This window comes from Diachasmimorpha longicaudata, chromosome 13, assembly GCF_034640455.1.
Source record: "Diachasmimorpha longicaudata isolate KC_UGA_2023 chromosome 13, iyDiaLong2, whole genome shotgun sequence".
In the NCBI taxonomy this organism is placed as follows: domain Eukaryota; kingdom Metazoa; phylum Arthropoda; class Insecta; order Hymenoptera; family Braconidae; genus Diachasmimorpha; species Diachasmimorpha longicaudata.
The window spans coordinates 4,472,277-4,491,318 of NC_087237.1; the positions used below are offsets into that span (position 1 = coordinate 4,472,277).

Below are 19,042 nucleotides of genomic sequence, written 5' to 3' on the forward strand. Positions count from 1 at the left end.
AGTGATAGACTCGAAGAATCAACATATCATCTCAATATCGATATTTATCATGAAAAAAAAATTAATCCGCGAGAATCGAATTTTTCTGATTCGCCATGTTTCTTCCACGACGTAGCCCCCTGCCCCCCCATAAACCTGGTCATCGCCCGTCCCTGAATATCGATGTCGTCGGGACGATATATCGCAATCCTTCCTCACCACATCGAGTTTCCATCGACTCCAAGTATCGATACATTCTCCACCATCGATACAATCGACCTTCACAGTAATGGCGGAAGCACCGGTCCTACCGCACGACGTAGACGCGTTTTAGAAATCTTTATCGCCGCGTCACAGCCGACATTGACCCCTTTAGTCTCCAGATACCCCCGAATATTCGCGATTCTCCAGGAAGTACCAAGTGATAACCCCCAGTGGGCCGCAACAACCCCTCAACCCCTTGACGCGAAGTAAAATCTCGATTAAACGTGTTTGAATACGGCGCCACTGTCGGCTGCGTATCAAGTGTGGTGTCTCAAAAAAATCTTCGCGCTGGCGAAGTAGCCGCGGGGACGGGAGAAAATCAGAAGGGGGGGAGGAATCGAAAATTCAGTGGTTAAAAAAAAATTAAATCGACTTTTTAATCGAAGGAATCTTGCCCGTTGTTTTTTCATTCACGAGATTTTTTTAATCGTCATTCAACGATGACGAAGCGTCCCGGGGGTGCGGGGGTGGATAAGGTGATCGTGGGGGTGTGTGGGTTGTTACCCCGGTGTACAATGTGATTGATCCCGTGGAACAGGTGCATCGTCGATTGGAATGTATGCAGACAGTGTTTCAGTCGTTGAAGCGTTCCTAATGATTATTAACGAGGACAACTGAGGTTATGAAAATGTATCGATATGATTTATTCTGACTGATCGAGCCAATTGATTGAGGTTGGGATGATTCGATGATGGAACATGTGGGTGTGAGCTGTTGAGTCCAGTGATACCCGCGGTGAAATTAACTCATCGGTGCTGGGATAATTTTATTGATATGACGAAGGGTTAAGTGCCAGGGGCTGGGCTGTGATTTTCTTTTCCACGCTGGGTTGGCTGGTATTTTTTTAAGGGGCTGGGGAGTGAGGGGTGTTGTTATGAGTGTTTATAACGTATCGGCGGGGAACACGGGGAATGCCGCGGGGAACAACGCCGTCGGGACGCCTGAGGGTGCCGACGACTGGATGGAATTCTGCGACAGACACGCCCGCGCATCCGCCTCGGATTTTGCCAAGGCTTTCTGCACGTATGTCAGTCTCAATTTGCCGGAGAGCGCAAGGGCTACGTTGTCGCATAGGGACTTCTTGAGGAAGTTCATTGATACCTTCTGCGAACACTTCGAGAGCGAGTATCTCAGACGAAGTGCCAGGTGGGTTTACCCTTTTCTTGTGGCAGGGGGAATGGGAGAATGGGAGGGAGGTTTTTTTGGGGACAGTAATTGCTGGTATGTTGTTAGGGTAATTGAGACATTATTCTTATTCAGAAATCGTTTAAACATGTTTTGTTGAATATTTTTTTGAAGATCTGACTTTTAATTTTGTCGTCAGTTTCACGACACACAATCCATTGTTCACGACAATTTGCGTGCGTAACATATCTCTTTGTACCCGAGTTACGAGCAAACAAATTTCCAGATCTCCATCATTCCACGACACTCGTCACCCAGTAACCAACTCAACTAGTCACAATAATCGAGTCCCAATTCGTGCGTCATCGCACGAAGAGTTCAGTGATTATTCCGAGCACGAGGGTGACATAGTCTCTCCGAAGCCAGTGCACAAGCCCTTCTTCCGGCGGCTTTCGTTCAAGGGCCTCAAGAAGGGAAAGGGCTTTTTTCACAAGCAACAGAGCGATGAGGTCGAACTATCGCACAGCGATCATCGGCGAGATAAGCACTCCAAGTCGAAACTCTCGAAGATTGTGGTGGAGTGCAGGAAGGAGGGAGTCGTCAATTCCCTTATGGGAGAAAATCCTGATGGTACACAAAAATGGGAGAAGTCGAGGTTGGCTCTGATCAAGGCCATTGGTGGTTACATGCTGGAGTTTTACTCGCCACCGAAGGCTGTCAAGCCTAGGGACGGTGTTTTCTGCTCAGCTATAACTGAGGCCAGGGAAACAACTGCCCTGGAAATGCCGGATCATGAGAATACGTTTGTCCTAAAGACACAGAGCGCTGAGTTCGTAATCGAAGCTCATGATTCTGCGGACATGAGGTCGTGGTTGGCGACTATCAGGTAAGCTTAAGAAATAAACCCTGATCAAAAAATCCTAATAAAAATAATCCTCAAAGATCCTACATAATTGACAATTAATTTTGAAAACATGAAACCCACATTTCCTATTATTCGTCTCCTAATATTTACTAAACTATGATTCCAATTACTAATTTGATAGTTGAATTTATCATTGACCAATTACTGGTAATTATTCGCCAGGTATTGCATGAGAAACGCGCACTTGAACTCCATGGGCACCAACAGCCATGACGCGACTGATGGAACTGGACACGGAGCTGCTGGAGGCAGTGACGGGGACAGATTGAGAGCCAACTCGGCGAGCAAATCGTCAAGATCTGCTCACGATCATGGAAATGAAGTGGGAAATCCCCCCGAGTTGCCGCCCAGACTCAGAACGAAGAGTAACAGTAATTTGGAATTGTGCTCCTCTCAACAAGAAATTGAGCAATGTGAGTTATTAAATTTAAATTAAGTAATTAAAATGAAAGTATCGGTTTTGGATTTTTTCCAGTGCCTAATGAAGGAGAACTCGATCTTGCTGTGAGTCTCAGGGAGTATCCTTGGTTCCATGGGACATTGCCACGATCAGACGCCGCGCAACTTGTGCTTCATAGCGCTACCAATGGTCATGGGGTATTCTTAGTACGACAGAGTGAAACGCGAAAGGGAGAGTTTGTTCTTACATTCAATTTCCAAGGGAGAGCAAAGGTATTTATTAATTTATCATATTATTCCATTCAATTTTAATTACAGTTTTCTATAAAATATTTTCTATTAAATTTCTTTCAGCATCTTCGAATGACCCTAAATGATCAGGGTCATTGTCGCGTGCAACACCTATGTTTTCCAGCAATTCTTGACATGTTGGATCACTTCCGGCAGAATGCAATACCCCTGGAGTCTGGTGGTACAGCCGACGTGATGCTAACTGAATTCGTTGTGGCGACACACATGACGAGACCACCAGTGCATCCAGTAGCAACGACAAATCCCCAGGCAGCCCAGGAGAGGAGACCAGCAGCTGCCCCAGAGCCAAGAGAAGTAAGAGTCAGCAGCGGAAGTCTCACACCTCTCGAGTGAGCGCGAGTTGCCGACTCCCACAGTCTCAAGTCTGATATTTCTACAGACAGTGAGTAGATTAAAAAAAAACGCCTAAAGCGATGCCCCAGAGAGTCAATTACATGGACCAGTTAACTAAATATTGAGAGATTCGACCGTGGGTGGAAGGGGCTCGCTTTCACACAAATGTTTTAATGATGTTGTCCTATAAGATGATTAAGAGTTGGCGAATTGTTTGGGTGATGATGACGGTTCACCTGAGGGGTGGCCATTAGATAAGATGACATTAGAGGACATTATATAGAAAAAATTAAGTCTAAAAGCCAAAAAAATTCATGAAAAATCGATTCCATTCGTCAGGACTATAGAATATTGTTAATATTACCCAGCAGATGCACGAAGTTTTTTTATGGAATTTGTCTTGTATGTGAGTCTCTCACGAGCGAATTTTAATTTATGCTGTTTCTTCATGTTCATTTAAGGTACAGACATACGGTGGATCAATAAGGACTCGAATGGAGTCGCTAGAGAGACTAGAGCAGCAGAATGCTGATCAACAGGCATCTACGAGTGGTAGGGCAGTACAAAATACATACAGTTTTCTCTGACGCTGGATACACAGAAGACTAACATCTGGCTATCGGCTGGTCAGTCCTCCTGAATAAAAGATATATATTTTTTAAATATCTATTTATATGCTTTAATACGCCTCAAGGAAAATTAACATTCTATCGACTCATTCCATCGAGAAGGAAAATAACACAAAACGTAAGTTTTATTAGGCTCAACTTATCGGTGTATACGAATTTTCCACGTATTCTGTAAATAGTTTTGATTTATTTTTTTTCCGTCTTTTGGTTGAAGATCTGCCTGTTACCTTGCACTAGGCTATACTCTATTGAACAGCCTCGGCTCAAACTGCATAATTGTAAAGATAATATTTTTCGCTTAGAGAATGAAAGTCTTGAGGCGATCCAAGGAGTTTATTTCATATAAAATTGTTGAACCATTCTAGTTATTGTTTTCGGTAGTACTGTACAAAATTATGTACCACAAATATCGCATGATTGAATCATCCGGATGGCATAATTTGCTATATAAATAACGAAGAAATAAATAGATGTGTTAAAGAACATAAGGCCTTCATGAAGATCGATGGTATCACTTACTTCAGGGCTAATTGCAAGAAACTGAATTTCCACTCGTGGAATATAATGCAAAATTAAAGGAATTTTAATTTCTCCACTTGTCTGGAATATGGGATTCTCATAAATAAAATAGCTCAGAAAATCAATGATGGAAATCAGTTGATTGAGGAAAATTTTGTAAGGAGCAATGAGAGCTAGAGTAAAAACTTCTAAAAACCGACAAGCAATTTTTCGTTAATATTATATCTAATCTAAAGATGACGGAGTTTTTGGAAAAGAATTACTTCTAGCTCTCACTATCCTCGGTACACAGAAAAACCAAACATAAATTGCGATTAGTAATAATTTAGATAATTTAAGTTTATGGCTTTCTGTGCGTGACAAATCTCCATTTAATTTCGATTTATTAATCGTTTTGCTTTGGAGCGCTCGAATTACTTGGGTCGTTACACTTGGATCTTTTCAGATGATGCACAAATTATACAATATATAAACAAATGTATATGTATACATACATTGTTTTTTTTCACTAGTAAACGAGATATTTAAGCAAAAAATTTTGTCGATTTGAAATTTAACGTCAAATCAAATATCGATAATTGTAAATATTAATTGTCAACTTTGTATGTTTATTTCGTTATATTTTCCGGCAGCATCCAATGCAGACTTTATGAAATTCTTTGTAACCGAGATGGTTTTTTTTTTTATATATATTTTTTCCTTTTTCGTTGTTGAAAACGCAGAACTATTGCTCCGAAAAGACTGCCTGTTATTGATTTGTACAAATGCCATATATCTCTATGTTAATTATGTTTTGTCTTTCTTCGATAATTACGTGGTATCTTAATTATCTGAGAAGAAGATTAAAATCGGTGATAAAGTGGTAGAGGTCTCTGGTCCGTTGCATACTGAGATTTTGGCTAATACCTCCTAAACAATGCAGGTTATAGAAAACTGCCATTAAATCTGTTTCGACAACAATGAAATTCTTTAAAGAAAAGTTATTTTGACAAGTTCTTCTAAACTCATTAGCTTAGGAATTATCTTGACATTATTTTGGACAAAATTCGGCTTCTGCCACTTCACTACCGAAATAATAATTAAAATTAATCGTAATTAATTATAATTAGAACCGCAGAGTCCAAGAATTTACACAGAATATGTACACCTCTCCCATTGCCTCAAGGATAAATCAACAATGAGACTGTTAGTGTCACAATAAAATGTCAAAACGAGTGAAGAAAGCAAGTATGAAATATTGAATCTAATAATTTGCCAATATTTTCGAATATTTTCACGATAAATGCCAATCAACGCTAGTTAAAGTACCAAGGGCCAATGAGTAAGTTTTATCAAAGTACTTAATTTTAACTAAACAATATTGGACATAGGGGTTAATTGTTGTGAAATTGTAAAAAATTCGATGAGTCCAGAACTACTAGATGTAGGGGAATTTTAGCTGAAATTTTAAAGATAATTTCACAATTAACGAGAAACGAAAGGTGAAGATTTGCCCCTTTGATAAGAATTTTATTTTTTGGTCATTTTTTAGAATCTGCTCTATTTTTTATGTTCGATTTACGTTGAATCTACATAAATGTTCAAGATAATCATGACGTTGTGGCTAATTTTCGGACTGTATTTTTATTTGAAAAATACGATGGACGTAATCAATCAAGATTTAAATTAAATTATTTATTGGTGGAAATACACGTGGAAGAAGAACACAATTTTAATCGCAAATATTGAATCTGTAAAACTGATACTCATCGAGCTTGTGCTCTAGGAATTAATTGACTGAACTAATAATTGTATATTTGTAATCTATCGGTTTTAATTAAGATAATTACCGAAGTATGCAATTGTGTAAATATTATATATTTCTTTATCGAGCGATATGAATTAATTATAGAAATCAATAATGTGGAGGCAACTTTCTTACTAGAAATGTAGAATTATTTGAACTGTGGGACAATTAATGAACATTGAGGATGATTTATCATTTGGTTTTGTACTCGTTCAAAAATTTTATCCAAATAGTTCTCAATTAGAGACACTAAAATATAACAAAAAGCTAATCGGTTAGTTTTCAATAGAAATGTCTTGGAAATCCCGTAAAAAGTAATTTTTTCTGTGAGATTCTTTCGAGAAAGTAAAATTGACTAGTCTTACTTCCCTAAAACTCAACTTTCGCCAAAGGAAATTAAAAAAAAATTAATCACTCTGCTTTTATATACTCGACTGTACTCGATCAACAATTCAATCGAAAAAAAAATTCAAGATAACGCTTCACCCATTGAAATGTGCGATAATTAATTAATATGACATATCCATCCTCTCTCACCTTTATCTCTATGAATATTGAATCTCGTTGGTGATTATCGTTTGTCGAATTAATTCGTACCCACGAATTAGGTGAATAATGTTATTGTGAATGTCAACAGAGTGAAATAATCATTGTGTGTTGTTTTTGTGAAAGTGGAAGGAAGAGAATCGACCAGTGTAACCCGAGCTTTGTATCGTCGTTTGCTAGACAGAAGAGAAAAGGATTGTGAAAATACGAAAATTCCATCGTTATGTGTTCCATATGATGCTAACGCAAATTATATTAATAATGATGATAACATTAATTGAGATGAAATACATTTATGTACAGTAATTTTAGTCCACACATATTTGAGAAATCAATAGATCATTTTGGTGGATTTATTGTGGATTTTTGGGTCTTTAGTCGTCAGTATCCAGCACTGGAGACAGCTGAAATCAAAATATTGACGATTATCAGAGACAAAAGAGTAACTTATATGGGAAACTCCAACTTCATTGAACATCTAACAAATCTGCTAGAATTTTCTATGAAATACTTGTGCAGGTCTCAATCAATTCCTAACAGGTGTGAATTATTAAAAAATTCTAATGGTCACGTACGTAATATTCCACATAACAGGTGTGTCCTTCATCAGTCTTTACCATATACTGGAAGCAAAGCAATCCATTGTCATTCGTCCTCAGTGAGACTTTGTTTGCACACCCCAGGGCTCTCATCGCTGGTTTCATGTGGGCAAATTTGTAGTAGAAGCTGGCCTCCGTTTTACACTCGAAACTGTCAATCAGATCACTGTCATGAGGTAACTCTATCCTGCATTCACCAGCCAATCCGTCAGTTCCAATTTGGAAATATGGAGCCTTCGGAGAAAGTAATAACTGCAGGGAAAAAGTAACGATATTTTTTATTACGCGAATGAGTCATTTGAGTTCCCGGGTCTCCATTATCCTCCAGGGAAAACCCAGGGCACATGGAAAAAATTAATTTGACATGCTAAGAGGCATAATTACCTCAATAAACTCACAACTCGGATCCAATTCACTCCAGATATCCCTCAATAATTCCGTCTGCAGGATAACTTTATTGAGTACTTTTTCCGGTGGAATTTGAAAGTCCAGAAGTTCCTCGATTTCTTGAGTTTTCAGCGAACAATCTGTAATTATTCCATCCTCCTCAATGAGCACTGTCACTGGGTATCCATTCCCTCTGTAATAAATTTGTAGACCCACTGATGTTCCTGCTGCTGAAATCTGACTCCAAAACATTCCCAGGCACTCGACCAGAACCGTTAAATTTATCTTGAATATCGCGTCGTCTTTCAAGTCGTACTCTTGAAAAACATTCGTAGGGAGATAAGCGTTTGCTTGGATGCATTTTGAGTCCTCCACCGTGATTTTTAGACCGTTTTCAGATGCAAAACACATCGCGTTCTAGAATTGTATGAGAAATTGAGATTGAATTTATTGAGAGAAGCGAGAGAGAATAATAATGATAAAAAGAGGTGTAATTTACCTCTCGAAAGTTGACAGATCTCAACAGTTGCACCACTGTCTTGAGATTCGCTAATTTCGCAACGAGTTGATATTCATCATTCTGTGACTGCATCTTGATCGTAGGAAACTTGATGGAGGAGTAGATTTCTGAACTGTGTAGGTGTTATATGTTTTTCGATAATTGTCTCTGGAGTCAGATTGGCAAGCCAGACTGCCAGAAGATGCTTGCAGGTCACGTCTGAATGATCTCCCAGCACGTGGAATCTAAGATGTACGTTATTATGAAGAAATTTTATCGGAAATCGCTGGCTACTTTTTAAAGATCTTTATTGAACGAAATTCAATAGAGAAAATCAATATAATTTTCTTTTTCAATATAACTTATTCGAGTTTATCTAGAGGGCTTTCTATTGACTTCATTAGGATTAGGATTAGACGACCTTTTTGCATTTTGCCTCAACTTTTAGAGCCGCTACTGAAAATTTCAAATAAGGACAGCAAAATATTGTGGGAAAAACCATACTGTATGCAAATTACTCTGCTTTAAAATGATTAATTACTTGAATGCAGGGCAGGGACAGTAGTTGACCTGAGGAAAAATTGTGTAACTCTCTCCAGAGAGACCCTGAACCTGTATTAATGATCGAGCTGCGTAAATATCCTTCCAAACACCAGTCTTCTGAGGATCGAATGCAGTCACTTTTGTGACTTTTCCTAATTCATAGAGTTCAATTGCCCTTTCAAATACCGCTCCGAAAACACTGGAGAGTTTCAGTAAAGTTGAATCTAAAACTGATGGAATTTCGCAGTTGAAAAAACAACGAATGAATCAGAATCTTCACCATCCCATATCATAGTAAACAAACGTAATATTTAGATGAGATTGAGGGGAAAATCCTCTCAACGTTACATTTTTTTTCTCTCCGAAATTCAACAGCTGACTCCTCCAGCACGTGCTGGCAGACGTCAACAATCTCCGAATCAACTCTTCTGGACGTATCTCCTGCCCCAGCAGTGTCGCCCACGGAGCACATCCCCCGCACTCGAAACACACCTCCAAAGGCCCTCAATCTAAACTTGATACATCAAACAAAAGGATTTCAACAACAATTTCGAGCTTTTCAACCCTCCACGCCTCATTTCCCCGCGTAAAATTCCAGATTAAAGGCAGTTTACAATCTGACATGAAAACCTCCTTCAGGATTCGATCGTACGCTTGAATTTGCCCATCTTTATAAGGTTTTTTATGGTCGACCTTGAAGCTTAGTAGTGAGCTCTGTGTGTCACAAGTGGAAGCCTCATACCTACTGAGAATCTGTCAGTAGTTCAGATTCGCATCTGTAAGTAGTTCATTTTGTCGAGGGCAATCACCAATCAACCCTCTGCGTACGAATAACCTTCAGTTCAGTCTCAAAAATGGCGGTACACAAAGATCAAAGTATATAAAATGGATCGTGCAACAATTTTATCGTGCTAATAATAATCAACAGCACTTTGGTAAGATACTACTGGCCATTGCTACCTCTTAAACCACTTCTGTGTCATCAACACTCGTCTAAATTCGACAATAATCGTAGAATTCCCTCAAACAAAACAACGAAGCAACGAAATTGTTTTAACCTTCAATTCTATTGTGTCCAAAGTTACAAAATGAGACAACTCACCGTTAAAAAATCCATTTATTGTGAAAACGGCTGCTATTCCGACAAAAATAGATGTTTTCTGGGGAATGTTTAGTTCTCGACAAAAAGGGTCAAGTTATATTTCTTCCTCAAACTACTCTACATCGATATAATTGCGTCTGGAAACCTATGAAATCGAACATTTCACTTTTATATATTTCCCATTCTACCGCAAAATGACCGGAAAATTTAATGGTATCACATACATTGAGATTTTCGATAACAGGGTCTGTCCACGTCATATCGATAACCTCATTATTCAACTAGTTTACTGATTAATTGTTACAATTGACGAGATATGCAAATTACCCATCCATTTTGATTTCTTTCTCACGAGAAAATTTACAACTTTTTTTCTTGGGTTCATTTCACTTATCGAGGGGTTTTCTCATGTTACATAAACATTTTTACCCACTTCCTTTGTTCCTTGGTGTAATAAGATAATCGCAGGATCCTATCACAGGAATAATACGAGTATGAGTCATCTCTGCAATCGTGAATTCTTCATAATTCGTTGAATGATAGTAACAAGAACGTGAATAATGTTATGATGGGTCACCAAGATTGTTAATACGAGACTTGGTTATTCGGTAGATTAATGTATAGAGCAAGAAGTCTCATTGGGATGGGGGGAATGGCATTTAAACGTTAAAATTCTCAGGGTGATGTGCTAATTTGACGAGTGGCAGGACTATTTTTTTTCCAACCCTGAAGAAGGATGGATACGATGGAAGAGAAAGAGGATGGGGAGATATCCTTGGAGGACGTGAGTTCCTCGGATGATGGACAATCGAACTGCAGGTCCCGCTGGAGTCCCAGGATATCACCGACCAGGAGAAGTCACTCTGTGCTAGGTAAAACGTGATAGAAAATTCGTTAAATTATTTATTTTGCGCCTCTTGCATTTCCCAGATTTGTTCTTTCATCTTGGTGGCTCGCGAATGGGGGAATTGTCACGCAAGTTTTATAAAGAGGGCTTTGCAGTTTGTATCAGTCTCAAATCCTCCCCCTTTCGTCAGCTTCACCTGCACCATTCCTCTCTCCTTATCCCATTCCGTTGCCCGTTCAAAGCACAATTCTAATCAAGTAGAAGTTGTTATTCCCCCTGAAGGCGCAGGTTACGGCAAGGAGAATCGTCGTTACTCTTGCGAATTAAATTCTCGATACGTCCCAAATCCGGCATCAAAACCCGACGGTCTCCTCCCAATCTCAAGTGACGACGATCACGAGATTGTGGAGCTACCAGATGCATCTCGTCAACTCTGCATTCACCTTGGCAAGAAGAAACGAAAGAAGAGAAAGAAGAAGAAATCAGGTGATGGTGAAATGATGATAGAGGATTATGTATCATCAACAGCACCAGATCCACTGATTCTCAACGCCCCAGCGGCACCCACTGAGATAACAGTTCACAGGCGAAGAAAATCACAGAGTCCTCGGTCAACTCGTCGACACTCACCCATAAGGAGGGACCGAGCGTTCTCTCGTTCACCACCGGACACTCCACCGAGGCCTTTTTATGTGGGCGAATCCATTCCTTCTCTACCCGGACCACATTACTTATCACGATCAAGAGTATCCAAAAGATTAAGAAGAGATGCCTCATCGGAAGAGGAGTCACCAATAAGATTTTCCAAAATAGGGCCAACATTGAGATCCCCTAGGGATGTATCACCAGTCTCAATTTCAAGATCACCGAAGGCACACTGTCATTGTAACTCACAGAATTACTTCGCCTACACGTCCTCTCTCTTGAAGCACGTTCGACGGCTCGAGGGTGTGGGAACGCTGACAGCTGAACGAAAGTCCAGGGATCATTCGTCCCTAAAAGAGAAGCTGAACAACATAATGAAGACCGAGCCCCAGACGAACGATCCTGACACGAAGCAGCCGAAGAACGAGAATATCAGTTATCACTCAGCTACCGAAGAAGATGAGGAAAATTTGGACGTCCTGAGACGCCGAGCGCTGCAAACGAAGCAACCGAAGGTAATGACCGTGGTGCCTGATCACCTGAGTGACAATGATCCTGAAGCCCTTGAGCTCAGGATGATAGCCTTAAAGTCAGCTATGATAAAGAAGCACCAGAAACGTGTGGAGAATGGTAATCGGAAGAGAAATAATCCGAGGGACTCGAGTCTCTCTGTTGACAGTTTTCTGAAGGACCTAGAGCCGTGCAATCCTTCATCATCACCTGAAAGATCTCAAGGTGGTCAACAAGTGGAGGATATGGAGCTTGACACTGACGTGGAAAGAGAGAAGGAGAGTTGCTCTCCGTATTCTCCCACTGACGAGATAATTAAGAATTGTCCAGCCATTCGTGACTATCCAAACACGTCGTGTCCAGAAGTGAAACTGGAAGTTTCCACAAAGAAGGAAAACGGTAGCGATTTGGGCGATGTCGTGAATATGGAAGCCCCTTACTCCCCGACAGATCCTGCGAAGACCCAGTGGGGAGCCACAATTGTGAAAAAAACAAGACAAAATGTTCTGAAGACGATTACGATAGATAGCGGGAGTGAGAACAGTGAAACTACTCCTTACTCGCCATCAGACTCTCCAATGTATGATTTTGAGCTTCCTTACTCGTCCCCAGTCGATCAGGGTCGTCAGAATGATGACAGCTTTACGGTCCTCGAGCCATCGATGAATAATCCATCAATAACAGCTGGGGACGACAAAGCAGAAGACATTTGTGAAAAACCTCCCGAGGGATCTTCACCGGGGGCCATTGGGGAAGTCCCAGCAGTCAACAATTCTTTCGCCTCTCAAAATCATGAGCCAACACCACATGAAGGGCCACCTCCACTTCGTGAAATTCCCCCGAAAGAGGAAAATGAGCAGAAGCAGAGCACTTCATCCGGGGTGCTTTCTAACTGCACTCTGACAAACCCTTACGCAACCACGAGAAGTGTTTCCGAAGTTACAAATGTTGAACCCCTGTACCTCCGAGGTCTTCCAGAAGTCACCAAAGAGCCGAACAAAATACCGATTCTCGTGAACAAATCCCTCGTACCAGCATCAATACTCAAAACCAACAAGAACCTTCAGCAGCCATTGCCCCCGAAGAGGACGGAGACCGCGACTGAGCCGACGTTCAAAAGTGCTGTGATGCAGCCAGTTGATGTTGGAGTTGCCCCGGTGGTGGCAGCAACACCTGTTTTCCAACCGATTAACATTCAACCAGTTGTGAAGAAGTCGACGGTTGTGGCACCAGCAGCTGCTTTCAACAATGTTTCTGTGGATGACAGTGTTGCTGAGGAATCTACAAACAAGGTAACGGTGGCTGCAGCGAAGCCCGACACTAGCAAGAACAAGAGGAAGAGGGGAAAACTAAAGCTTGGAAAGAGGAAGAGAAATAGAGCCGGCGAGAGACAGAGAAAACGTCTGAGAGCGCTGAGGGCAACGAATGCAACTCGTTTCACTAAAACTCACGTCAATTCTAATCGTGATAGTCAAATGGATTCAGCTGACCTATCCGGATTATCTGACAATAGTTCGAAGGTCCTAAATCCAGAAGAGCCAGGCACAAAGAAATCTAACTCCACCGAAAATGAGAAGGAGAAACAAGCAAGCCCTGTTGTAATCAAGGCTGTGCCGAGTTCGATAGAAGAATCAAATATACAAAAATCCTCAGAAGATCATAGAAATGATAGAAGCAGAAGGAAGAGTGCTGATGACGAGGCAGACTCACTCAGGGCCATGCTGTTAGCTAATCTACATAATCGTTTAAAGAGCGGTGAAAGCAGGGGCTCTGAAGAGGCTGAGAAGGGGTCGAACGCGGTAGCAAGGGTTCAGAACTCTTGTGAAGTTACCCCGGAAGTTCAGAGAGTTGTCACGGTTGCTGAGAACGAAAGGGATAGTCATAAATTAGTTGATGAGACTGTAAAGACTTCACAAGCTATGGACGGATCGAGACCGATGGCGAAGCGCCTCGTGACTCCTCAGGTACCAAAATCCACAAGTCACTTCAGTACCACCACAGGAGTCGTTGAAAGGCCGGTTCAACGCCCGAAGGTTGAGGCTGCGCCTGCAGGTAAATTGAGAGTCAATCCTTTGATTGTCAACGGACCACCGAAGAAAATCGTCAAAAAAACTGCAATTCCTGTCAGTACGAAGGTCGTTAACAACGCCAAGAAATTCCAGAATACTAGGATGCAGAGGAAAATGATACTCCAGGCCCAGGCGAAAGGGTGTACAAGTATTAGTAATATCTCTCAGAATCTTAAGTTGGTGAATCTCAAGGTGAGTGAGGCAATCAGGCCTGCGAGTCCGAAAATGAAGGCCTCGGGGGCGGTCCAGAGTCTTGTTATCAAACTCGGTGAGGACTCTGATAGCGACTCGGGGGCGGAATGGGAGAAGAGGTATCAGAGTATCGGGGGGCAGAGGGATGTGCTGGCGATACCCACGACAGATTTCGAGAAGAGTGTGGACCAGTTTTTGAAGGAACAGAGGAAAAAGCAGGAGACGCTGGCTATCAGCTCAGTTGTTGCTACATCAACACCAGCCAGCACTGCCAAGGGGACTGTCACGAAGACCAGTGGACTCAGCGCAACTCCTCTGGTGAGAATATTTAAGATTTCTTATTTAATTACCCACCGCTACTGTGAGCCGCCCACTTCATCTCATAAATGTTTCATTCCAGGCGGTTCGGCATCTTCCTCCATCCCAGCAAGAAGAATACAAACGCTTGAAGCAGCAAATCTTCGAGAAAGAGAGACAACGAGCAACTCGTCAAATAATAAATACCCCTCCATGCCCCCTATCTCCAGCAAGCCCCATCTCTAGACCCACCAAATCCTTTCTTCCAAAGATTCCATCAACCCTCTCAAAATCTCCGAATCCCCCAGACCCTAAGTCATCCATCAAAGCCCCAGTTTCAAAACCATCAACAGTCGACGAGAACTCCTGTCAAAAGTCCTCACAACCAAGCCCCATTACCACTAGAAAAGGGGCGAGTGATCAGTATATCATCAACAACTCGTCTGCATCATCTCAGAAAATGGAAAACCTCAGTATTCAGATACCCAACGATAATGTGACACCTGGGGGTCGAATAGTTTTTAATAAGCCAGAGAATTCGGTGGCAGATTCGTCCATAGTGTCTTCTGCACTCAGAATTCTCACCACTGATCAACTCAATTCCAAGTTTGCCCAGGCCCAGCTGCGACAGAGGAGTAGAACAGTGACCGTGGCTGATGGAGGTCTTGATAAGTCCATTGGTGAGCTATTGCAAAGCAATAATGTCGATCTTGGTGGTGATAACACGAAAAATAATGAGGATTCGATGGGAAATAATGAAGTTAACGAATTGAGTGCAATTGGTAGAGAAACTGATAACTCGAATGTCAATCGGACGAGCCAGGAAGTCTCTGGAGGCGATTCGGGCTCTATCACCGTGGATTCTGAAGCTTCAACTGTGATTTTGCCGCCGAGAGAGGCCGAAAATGAGGGTGAGGAGGAGCACAGAGATTCCGAGGACTCGACCATCGTTCTGGATGAAACTGTTGAGGAACGTCCTGTGGAGACTCAGAGGATCCCTAGTAGAGCTAAGGGCAAGTCTCCAACTAAGGAATATTCGGAGAAGATCAAATCCGATGTCAAGGCGGAGCTGGAAAGTCTAGCGGCGTTGAGCGAGGAGCAACGATGTATGAGGTTGAAGGACATTGAGCAGGAGTTGGTGACTAAGAGGTGCGTTAATGTCTTTCGTATTTTTACGTTTTATTTAACGCCTGCACACGAATAATACCCTAATGGTATCCGTGTTATATACTATGATGTTATCTGCCATAATATCTCCATAATTTGGAGATTATTCTCCGTAATTAACTTTTTTACAGTTTCCATCACTCGATAATAACTTCCGAATAATTTTGTTGACTTTTTCAAATCGGACTCAGAACATATACGGTACTACATCCTCAATGTGAAATAAAAAATTATGTATACTCAGGTCCTCGGTGCTGGATGATTTGACTGAAATGTCAAGTACATTGAAACAATGGGATCTGGAGCGTGAGCTCCAAGCAAATTTGTTCATCGAGGTGAGGAGACTCAAAGCTCAATTGGCAGTGGCCGAGGCGCGATTGCTGGAGCAGAAACTCAAGATCAATAGCCTTGGGCCGAATGTAACAAATGCACACCAAATGATTGTTGAAGGACGATCTGAGTGCCTCAAGCTCACTAAACTCTGCCAGGGTGTTGGGACCAAAGTTGTCGGACCGCAATATAAGTAAATCATTTTTTAATCCTCATATCTACTATTAAATTAATCCCTTTTATATCGGAGAACAAGACAATGCAGAACGGGACATTGGAGACTCTGATTTTATCTCATTAACAAATTTAAAAAAAGAATTAAAGTTCCTCAAATCTTCTGGCAGAAGTCGAAAAATTCAACTCTGAAAAAAAAATAATTTCTAACTCTAGGGTGCCTGCGACTGGTGCACAAATAATGATAGAGAAGCTGAAAGAAGTGGCTTATCACACGAGAGAATTATCAAAGAAGAAAGTGTCATGTGAAAATAATAATGAGACAACAAGTGTTAATGAACAACAAGTGAATCAAGAGAGAACATTGACTGGGAATTGTGAAGAATCCTGGAATCAAAGTGATGGGAATGGTGATAACGTTAACAATGAAGCAGAACAGAGTGATAATGCCAGTGGAGTTGTCATTTCCAGATTAACTGAAGAGGACCAGAGTCCATTTACCGAGAGCGACCCTTTATCTTGTGACAGGATACTGGAGACATATGAGGGAAATTCAGAACACTTGAGCACGGTGGAAAAGGCTTGTCCAGAAGAATCGATCGAGAGGCTGTCGCAGACGGCTCATTCGTATGAGTCTGTTCTATCGAATGTTCTAACGCCTAGGTGGGTGTCTCCATGACTCTGATTGATTTATTTATTTTTCTTTTCTTTGGATGGAATGAGGGATAGGGAGCAATGTGGTGGGTCTTCCTCCTCCATTTTCAGCTCATGTGCAACAGTTTCCAGCCCGCATTCCATCCAACGATAAATTTTAACTTGCTGGTAATTATCTGAGAGCATATTTCGTGTATTTTTGTGTAATCTCAATAGACACATCGATTGTAATCGTGTGCTGTGCCCCTTCGAGCTCACTGGTGTCTGCAAGGACGATGACTGTCTCTACAATCATTTGGAGCCAAGAAACAAGCCGCATGCGATTCTCCAATGATCTAGGACTGTTTAACATACGTAAGGTGGTTCTAAAGTCTCATAAGGGTCCCCCTTCAACGTTCGATTTTACCCCAAACTCATTCAGGCAAACGATTTCATTTATCGATTACACTGGAATGATCTCATCCGATTTTCAGGCTCAACAGATACGAAGATAAATCCTCCGTGAAGATAATAAAGCATCGGCCGATATTATTCGTTCCTCCGATTAATTTTAACGGCGAGTTCCTCTTCACTGGATGGTAAGTTGTCTTCATAAGAAAAAACAAAATGAAAAATTGGCTGGGATTATCTGTCACTGATTTTTGCACCTAAAAATGGGCTGTGAACACTAAAAAACAGGATAATCCACCAGGCCATTGATTCCTACATTTTACGTTTGTCGAAAGGACAAAACATACCGCTCCATTCCAAATATTCAATCTTACTAGTGACAATTATTTCAACTACTTGTTTATTATTTTTTTATGTATATTATATATTGTGAAGACTTTAAAATGAGTTGATGCGCAATTATTTCGCGGGTGATGGTACTGTAAATTGTCTGTGTAATTTAAATAAGAGTGAACGGACGTGACAGTGGAGCCGATGTTTTAACGAAGAGATCAGGCTAATTTTTTAAAAGCAATTCGGAATGGAGGAGGGCATCTTTGAAGAACTTATTTCAGTTAATCAAGTTCAACCGATCGCGGTCGTACTTTGAGTCTCCTTTTTTTTGATTCGTTTTGTTAAGTTTAATCGCCCAAATAACTATATACCTCGCGGAAATTCAACTCCTGTACCTATACAATAAAATTATTAATATTTTTTCTTAGATGTGTGTTGTTTATTTGATGATTATAAATTATTCCTATTTATTGGACTCTCTTTTCTTCGCTTCTTCGACCGCTTTGTCGTAGGCCCTGGGCCAGGGCATTAAATCTTGGCTGCGGAGATCGTCCCAGTGACTGATCCAAGCATTTGGACAAATCGCCTGGTAGCAGCGTTTGAACCAACTGCAGGCCTCGTGGCCTTCTCCGAGAATTTTTTCACATCTGAAGAAGTCGGTGTACATCACGAAACATCTCAGAGTTTGATTCTGCTGTTGAAATCTTCATTGCGGAGGGAAAATTACGATAGATTTTAATTAATTAATTCTATTAACTGATTGACTATATTTTATATCGGGGTTGAATGATCTCACAATCGACTCGAGAGGATTGTTACCACAGGAAAAGAAATGGAGGAAGAGTGTTGGTCATTTAAAACTCTCTGATGGGACTATCGACATTTTATTAAATAATAAAAGTTTTAAAAAAGAGAACAGATCACCTGGGATCTGATGCAACAGTGGGTCTAAGTTTTACTTCGACTTTCTTCTCCTCTTTCTTAGCGCAAGGGTCCTCTTCAGCCTCCGACGGTGCTGGAGTGCTGGAGACTTTCTGGAGTCGTTCTCTAGTGGCTTGCTGGTGGGTTTTGGGAGTTCCCGGGACGAATAATCGAAATCTCGGCCTAAGGAGAGGCTCTTCTGGAGTCTCTGCTGACATTTTCATATGTCGGTGGGTAACATCTTCATTTTGGAAGGGCTGAGATGATTCAAATGCTGTGAAAACGTCAGATTGTAACGGGGAATAGTTAGATATTTGAAACAAAACAATAAATGACAAATATCGAATATTTTTTGTTGTTTATCAGATTTAAGAGGCGTTTCATATTGCCCGCCATTCTGAATGTATTAGATGCCAATGTGGCCCACAGAGGTCACTACTTACAGATGCCATATTGACATCAAGCTACCGCCTGTGGTACACAGAGGATTCTTTATTATTGACAGAGAAAAATTCAAAATTTCGAATCAAAATCCTTGACAAAAAAATAAACTTTAAACTATCGAA

General features: G+C 41.1%; 4 protein-coding genes across 8 annotated transcripts; 2 read left to right on the plus strand and 2 right to left on the minus strand.

The window, feature by feature from the left end:
* Positions 1-4,991, plus strand: LOC135168762 (SH2B adapter protein 1). 3 transcript variants are annotated; one of them, XM_064133268.1, is made up of 6 exons: positions 1-1,389; positions 1,568-2,254; positions 2,456-2,706; positions 2,769-2,965; positions 3,047-3,386; positions 3,799-4,991. In XM_064133268.1, exons 1-5 carry the CDS (start codon positions 1,118-1,120, stop codon positions 3,335-3,337), a joined length of 1,698 nt encoding a protein of 565 aa, XP_063989338.1. In that variant the 5' UTR covers positions 1-1,117; the 3' UTR covers positions 3,338-3,386; positions 3,799-4,991. The 3 variants fall into 3 exon arrangements, with proteins under 3 accessions (XP_063989338.1, XP_063989337.1, XP_063989339.1); XM_064133267.1 differs by having other exon boundaries at positions 3,047-3,298; XM_064133269.1 differs by having other exon boundaries at positions 1,655-2,254; positions 3,047-3,298.
* Positions 4,992-5,125: 134 nt separating this feature from the next.
* Positions 5,126-10,083, minus strand: LOC135168780 (cell cycle checkpoint protein RAD1-like). The gene is made up of 5 exons (XM_064133299.1): positions 9,948-10,083; positions 8,303-8,547; positions 7,801-8,220; positions 7,393-7,668; positions 5,126-7,221 (listed from the first exon to the last, which is right to left on the minus strand). The coding sequence occupies exons 2-5, from the start codon at positions 8,393-8,395 to the stop codon at positions 7,192-7,194; spliced, it is 819 nt and encodes a 272-aa protein (XP_063989369.1). The 5' UTR covers positions 8,396-8,547; positions 9,948-10,083; the 3' UTR covers positions 5,126-7,191.
* LOC135168753 (uncharacterized) lies at positions 9,639-17,982 on the plus strand. 3 transcript variants are annotated; one of them, XM_064133249.1, is made up of 8 exons: positions 9,639-9,780; positions 10,627-10,819; positions 11,077-14,528; positions 14,611-15,656; positions 15,919-16,197; positions 16,395-16,841; positions 17,049-17,191; positions 17,306-17,982. In XM_064133249.1, exons 2-7 carry the CDS (start codon positions 10,684-10,686, stop codon positions 17,164-17,166), a joined length of 5,478 nt encoding a protein of 1,825 aa, XP_063989319.1. In that variant the 5' UTR covers positions 9,639-9,780; positions 10,627-10,683; the 3' UTR covers positions 17,167-17,191; positions 17,306-17,982. The 3 variants fall into 3 exon arrangements, with proteins under 3 accessions (XP_063989319.1, XP_063989317.1, XP_063989318.1); XM_064133247.1 differs by having other exon boundaries at positions 17,049-17,186; XM_064133248.1 differs by having other exon boundaries at positions 9,641-9,780; positions 10,655-10,819; positions 17,049-17,186.
* Positions 17,316-18,970, minus strand: LOC135168784 (cytochrome c oxidase subunit 6B1-like). Its single transcript, XM_064133305.1, has 2 exons — positions 18,480-18,970; positions 17,316-18,259 (listed from the first exon to the last, which is right to left on the minus strand). The coding sequence occupies exons 1-2, from the start codon at positions 18,698-18,700 to the stop codon at positions 18,019-18,021; spliced, it is 462 nt and encodes a 153-aa protein (XP_063989375.1). The 5' UTR covers positions 18,701-18,970; the 3' UTR covers positions 17,316-18,018.
* Between the last annotated feature and the right edge of the window lie 72 nt (positions 18,971-19,042).